The sequence below is a fragment of the Mangifera indica genome, unplaced genomic scaffold (genome assembly GCF_011075055.1).
Source record: "Mangifera indica cultivar Alphonso unplaced genomic scaffold, CATAS_Mindica_2.1 Un_0010, whole genome shotgun sequence".
In the NCBI taxonomy this organism is placed as follows: Eukaryota; Viridiplantae; Streptophyta; class Magnoliopsida; order Sapindales; family Anacardiaceae; genus Mangifera; species Mangifera indica.
In genome coordinates this window covers 530,251-536,645 of record NW_025401102.1, presented here as the reverse complement: position 1 = coordinate 536,645, position 6,395 = coordinate 530,251, and the positions used below count along the sequence as shown (strand labels likewise).

Here is a 6,395-nt window from a genome sequence, read left to right as displayed (position 1 = left end):
TCGATTCATCTCTATTATAAAAATGACAAAGATTATCCGTTTCCTTTTCACAAAAAAATCTTTTTTTTGTCCTCACAAAAAAAAATTTTCATTCATACTTTCTAAACATAATATAAATATATTAAATAATAAAATTAAAACTAACTCATTATTTCAAATGTCACAAATATTATATATTAATTACCTTAATATATACAACAAAAACATAAATAAATTTAAAAAATATAAATACTCTAAAACTATAAAAATATATTAATATTTTTTTAAAAAAATTAATATGAAGGTAGGGCTGGATTCGATCTGAGCCGAGCCGAGCTCGGTTCGATTTATTTATGAGTGGCTCGAGTTCGGCTCGAGCTCAACTCGAGCTGAACTCAGCTCGACTCGAGTTTAGCTCAGCTCATTTTCAGCTCGGTTTAACTCGTTTTTCATATAAAAACGACATCGTTTTGTATATATATGGATCAAAATGACGTCGTTTTGTATAAAAAATTTAAAAAAAAATCTACCGAGCCAGCTCAAACTCAATCGAGCCGAGCAGAGCTCGGCTCGTTTCGGGCTCGAACCCAGCCGAACCGAGCTCGAGCTCGAGTTGGCTCGGCTCGAGTCCAGCTCTATATGAAGGGGTGGGAATGGGGACGGGGCAGAGTGAGAAGGGGACACATATATCCCATTCTCAACTGTGGAGATTTTTTCATTCATGTCTTTGTCTCATTTCCTGTCTATATCAAAGAATCTTCTTTCTGTTATAATCAAGAAGAGTTTAAGATTTTAAATTTAGATTGAAATTGTCATCTCTACGCTCGTTAGTTTAAGCTATTAAGATGTATAAAAAAATGATAAATTTAATATTTAATATAAAAATAGGAGATTAAATAAGAAAAAATTAAAAAATTTTACTTATTAATTTTTAGTAAAAGATTTTTGTACTTTATTAAAGGATAAAATTTTGTATTTACAAATTAAAAGATTTGTGTCGATTTGGTTGTTGTAGTTAGAGTTCTATTTTTAATTTTTTTAATTGTTTTATTTTTATAAAAATATTATATATTTTTTTTAAGTAAATAATTATGTACATAGATTTTATATTATAATATAAATATATATTATTTTATTTTTAAATCAAAATTATTTAATTATATAACGACAAATTATTTATATACACAATTATATACTTAAAAAAATATGTATATAAATAATAATGTAAACTTTAAATTATAATGTAGATGATTAAAAATAAAATAATAATTTTATTAGGTAAATTGTCCATTCACAAAAATTAATTAAAGTGTAATTTTGTAATTTTTGGTCGAACACGGTCAACTTCCTCCTTTAAGAGTTCAACACTTCCTGAGAGGGGTGTATATTGTAACTTTAGAAAATGGGCGGGACTGTTAGGAATTTGGTTTCACGGGGTGTATTTGATAAAAAGCCTATCTTTAAAATACCATGAGCAACAGACGGGCATATATATTTGTCCGTTTAAAAAGTTTTATATCTTTTTTCGACCCGATTCGGAAACCCGACCCGGAAGTTCGCCATCTTTGTATTATCCATTCTGAACTCGAAACTGTTTTGATCTCTTCGGTTGGTGTAAAATATACGGTTAGGGTTTTTTTTCCTTTTACTGCAGTGGGGATTTATTTTGATTTGTTTCTCGTTTCTGTATGTTTTAGGTTAGGTTTCGAACTTTTTTTCTGTCCAATAACCTCTTTGTTTGCGGATTAGCTAACTATGTTCTTATCCATCTGATAGTCAATGTTTTATTAGTCGAAAGAGGCAAAATGTCAAAATCTTGCAAGGGCTTGGCTATGGAGCTAGTCAAGTGTCTCAGTGAATCGGATTGTGTAAAGGTCTTTCTTATTCAATGTGCCAGTATCTACTCAAGGATGAGTTTTGTTGGGCATAATCTGATTATATGATGACATTCATCATCTTTCTTGTTGTAGGTTGAGAAGAGATCTTACAGGGAATGTGTTGGAGAGAAGAGCCCATGCATATCGAGCGAGTGTGTTGGACTAAGGGAAACTTATTTCAGTTGCAAGAGAGGCCAGGCATGTTCTATGTTCTATTTTTTGGTTAGGCAATTTTATAATGTTATGTTTATTTTTCTCTATTTACTTAGCATTGATTGTTTAAATTCGAATGACCAATGTGTGGTTCCTTAAAAGATCTGAATTGTAGAAGTTATAGGAAACAACTATAATCATGATATATATATGTATATATGGTTCCTTATTAGAGTGAAGTATAATTTTTTGTGTGTATCCAGAAATCCCTTTATCTTCCCTCTGATGAGAGATACATCAAATTATGAATATAGAATTTTTAGTATTTTTCCTTTGTGTTTTCTTATATAGAAAATAGAAAAACCGGTTGATAGTGTCTAAAATCTTCTGAATTCTGTTCCAACAATGCAATCCCAAGTAATTGTTTCCATTTAATTTTCTTTAGATGATATAACTTGAGATTTCCCGATAAGAAGCATGGTTAGCTCTTAAACCTTTCCTTGAAATTAGTCTTAGATGAGTAATCCCAAGTAATTATTCTCCTGTATTTACCTATAAAACTCAAATAGCTAAGTTGAATAAGGCCTTTTTTATGGTTGACTTGATGGCTAAAATCAGGGAGATGTTAATTAGGTATATCACTTTATTATGGTAGTGAAGAGAATTTCTTTGTCAAATGTGACTCAAAAATAATGTTCTGACATGCTGGTTCTTGGCAATGATAGATAATATTTGGCATCAAACCTATGGTTCCAACCTTGAGGATAGTCTAGTGGTTCAGCATGTGGTTGTCTCATTTGGGATTTAAAACTCCTACATGATGATAACATGTCAAATAATAATTGTAAAATGTATAAAGTAAAAAGACTAAAACAGAATATAGGAAGAAGACTTAAATATTGTTATCTTCTCATAACAAAACTACTTTATTTCAGAGGTGTCACGATAACAAGGGAAACCATGTTGTATTTATAGGCATTAACTGTCCAGTTTGTCAGATAAATTGATGTCATATGCTTTGCCACATGCCCACATGAGAAACTTGAAGTTAATGGTGGCATGAATCCATATTGTGAAGTGTCCTGGAATTGGTGGAAAGACACCATGTATTACAGTTCTTCCATGATAAGGGTAGTAATTATCAAGGGAGCATATCTTTGAAGAAATTATTTGACACATCATACTGCACTTTTTTTCCATTGACCAACTTTTACCTCGTTGGGTTTTGTAGCCAAGGTTTTTGACGAGGTGGTATTGAACATATCCAACACCACTTACAACTCATCAAATAATTGTGATTCTTTATTGAGGTTTTTGTCCCATTGGATTTTTTCTTAGAACAGTTTAATACAATTACTTGTAAGTGATGGTGTTATCATACTTGTGAATTTCTACCATTTTATAGGGCATTTGCTAATATCAATCATGCTCTCCTCAAATTCTTGTTTCTTAAATGGACATGTAGCAAGCCTTATGACAATAAATTATTTTTTAGCTTTGGTGTCATTTGCCTACAGATACATATTGATTTAGATACAACTGAAAAGGAAGGAATTGTATAGTAAGAGGATAATAACATTCGAGTCCTTTAGTTTTTTCTCCATTATCTTGTCATATTTTATATTTTATATTCTCACATATTGCTCAGCAAAGGCCACATGGTTCCTACTTCTTACAAGTGTAGGGTTCAAACTCGAGTTTGAAAAAAGATTTGAGGGATTTTTGGATTATTTTAAAAAATAAAACAACAGTCACACCTTGGATAAGGATTTCATCACACAATCCCATGAGAGAGCTATTCTTTTTGAAATTTTGGTGTACTGCTATTGCAAAATTGAAAGTTCAATATGCATACTATTGTTCAAAATCAATTTATGTTTTATTTTTTGTGTATAAGGCAGTTAAGGTAATGGATTCCATCACTTCACCTTATCCTACTGTGGGTGTTGGCGGCCCTATCATTTGATAAGCCAAAGACTATGAGCAAGCATAGCATTTCTAATAGGCATAACGGACATTCTCCCCAGTTCAGAAAACTTGACATGTGCTCTGAGAATATGTATATATTTAGTCTTTTTATTAAGTTGAGGATGCAAATATAATTCTTAGATGTGTTCTGCATCATTTCTCAAAAATGATAGTGTGCTCAGATATGTTGAACTTTGGATGTTAGTTATTAGACGGTTTATTTTATTGCATATCAGTGGGGCTTTTAGTTGAAGTCAATTTTTACTAACTTGCAGTTTCTCGTCTTTTTTCTCTTTCTTCTTTGTTGTGGTTGGTCAGGTTGACATGAGAGCTAGGATCCGCGGAAACAAAGGCTACTGAGAAATTAAGCTGCCTTGCAACTTGCACTTTGTTGTGGTTGGTAACAGTTGGTTTTGGACTGTGCTCTTGTAATGCTAATTACTCAGTGGTAATAACCGAAAGTGGGGAAGGAAAGCAAAGCTGAATAGAAAGCTCCAATCAGCTATCCAAAACTCCATGGACTAAAAAAAATTTTCAGGCTATCTTCATATGATAGGATGCGGCATTTGTTTTCTTTCTTTCTTTATTTCTTTTTCCCATATATTTCTTGTTTGGTACTAATGGGGTGTCCACAACCAGAAAAGCTTTTTCTTTTATGTATTTTGTGAGGTAGTTCATGAGGATGATTAAACTACTGATACCTTAGGATATAGGGCAAGTTTTATCATTTTACACTGGAACTGTTGGCTCTTCTTAGCAACACTGTTAGAGGAGTACTATTATGTGTATCTATTTTTAATATATAATTCATATATACAAATAATATGTCATCATACGATTGGGTATTGTTTTATCTTTAATTCAAAATCTCTCAATTACATGATAACACATCAACTGTGTATATGAATTGTATATAAAAAATAAGTATACATAGTTTTATTGCTATTAGAAATAGTTGTGGAAAACCCTTAGGTCTTCTTCTATACAATAATTGGACAAAAGTACTGGATCTGTAAAGTTATTTGCCAATGAAGTAGATTTTCCAAATGGGTTGATTTATACTCATTTTGAGGCAAATAGTAAAGCACGCTCATCTAATCCCTCGTAACAAACTAGTTAGGTTGTAATCTTCAAATTTGTCAACCCAAATGTCTCTTTGTCAAGTTTATCTTACCATGACAATGAAGTTCTACTTTACGTTCTCTTGCATGGAAGACAACTAAATTTCGGTGCATACTTTGTAAAGTAAAATAAGATTATATGTGCATTCTAGAAAATAGTCAAATCATGTATTGTATTATATATCGAAAGTCTAATTTTTTGTATCATGTATTAAGTATTGTCTTGTATCGTATGATGCATTTTTTAAAAAATAAAATAATATAATTGACACATAACTATTTTAGAAAATATAATAAACATCCTTAAAATTTTAAAATTTCTTATATAGGCTTTTATTATATCATCATTTTTTTTAAAATGTATCAATCCATATCAATAATATATATGGTATCGTAAGATATATATTGTATTGTATGATATATTTATTGTATCATATTAATTTGATATACTTTATGATGTATATTATTTATCACCTGTATCATATCTTATTATAAAATAGGTATTGTGTATCATAAAATACTAATAATTATATTTCAAAAATGTATTTTGTTTTATTCTTTGAGTGACTTGAATTAGATTTAGAATTGATTTCTATGCACACTAAGCAACTAGTTAGTAACATCTAGGAATGTTAATTATTATTCTTCAAAAACCGTTAAATACTTTTAGAAGGTTTTTTTTTTTTTTAAATGTTTTTTATAAAATTTTGGTAGTTTAGAAGGGTATATGCAAATACTTGAAACTTGATACTCTTTAAATTCCTATTCCCTATAATAAAACAACATATTTTAACGTTTGAAATTTAGAATTTTCTATTTACAATACTTAATAAATTGAAATATAAAATGTTGGATAAAAATAAATAAATAATAACCAACTCATATAACATAGTGTAATTATTTAAAAAGACACAATTAATACAAAACCGATCAACTCCATAAAGAGATATATAGATATAATAATACATTAAACTCATACGAAACTTCTTATATATAAACAAATCTTAAATTAAAATACACGTACAAAACCGATCAATATGCATGATTTATAATCATGAATCAAGCCACACATGTTGAAAGCCAATAAAAGTAGGCATTTCAGATACTTTTAAAGTAGGTGTGATGCGTATAACGGTATTTTATTAATATTTTTTAGTATGTAGTGGTTATAAATATTGTTTAGCACGTAGGTCACACATAGTGAGGGGTTTATTAAAATTTTGGGAGAAGGACTATTTCCCACCCAACTTTTGATGCATTTTCAAATTGGCACCCACGGCAGATGAAAATCCAGTTT

General features: G+C 30.1%; 1 protein-coding gene across 3 annotated transcripts; it reads left to right on the top strand.

The window, feature by feature from the left end:
- The first annotated feature begins 1,467 nt into the window (after positions 1–1,467).
- Positions 1,468–4,717, top strand: LOC123205620 (cytochrome c oxidase assembly factor 5-like). Of its 3 annotated transcripts, none has more exons than XM_044622619.1 (4): positions 1,468–1,605; positions 1,756–1,853; positions 1,950–2,054; positions 4,296–4,717. In XM_044622619.1, the coding sequence occupies exons 2-4, from the start codon at positions 1,785–1,787 to the stop codon at positions 4,335–4,337; spliced, it is 216 nt and encodes a 71-aa protein (XP_044478554.1). In that variant the 5' UTR covers positions 1,468–1,605; positions 1,756–1,784; the 3' UTR covers positions 4,338–4,717. The 3 variants fall into 3 exon arrangements, with proteins under 3 accessions (XP_044478554.1, XP_044478556.1, XP_044478555.1); XM_044622621.1 differs by having other exon boundaries at positions 1,502–1,676; XM_044622620.1 differs by lacking the exon at positions 1,468–1,605 and having other exon boundaries at positions 1,612–1,853.
- The last annotated feature ends 1,678 nt before the right edge of the window (positions 4,718–6,395 follow it).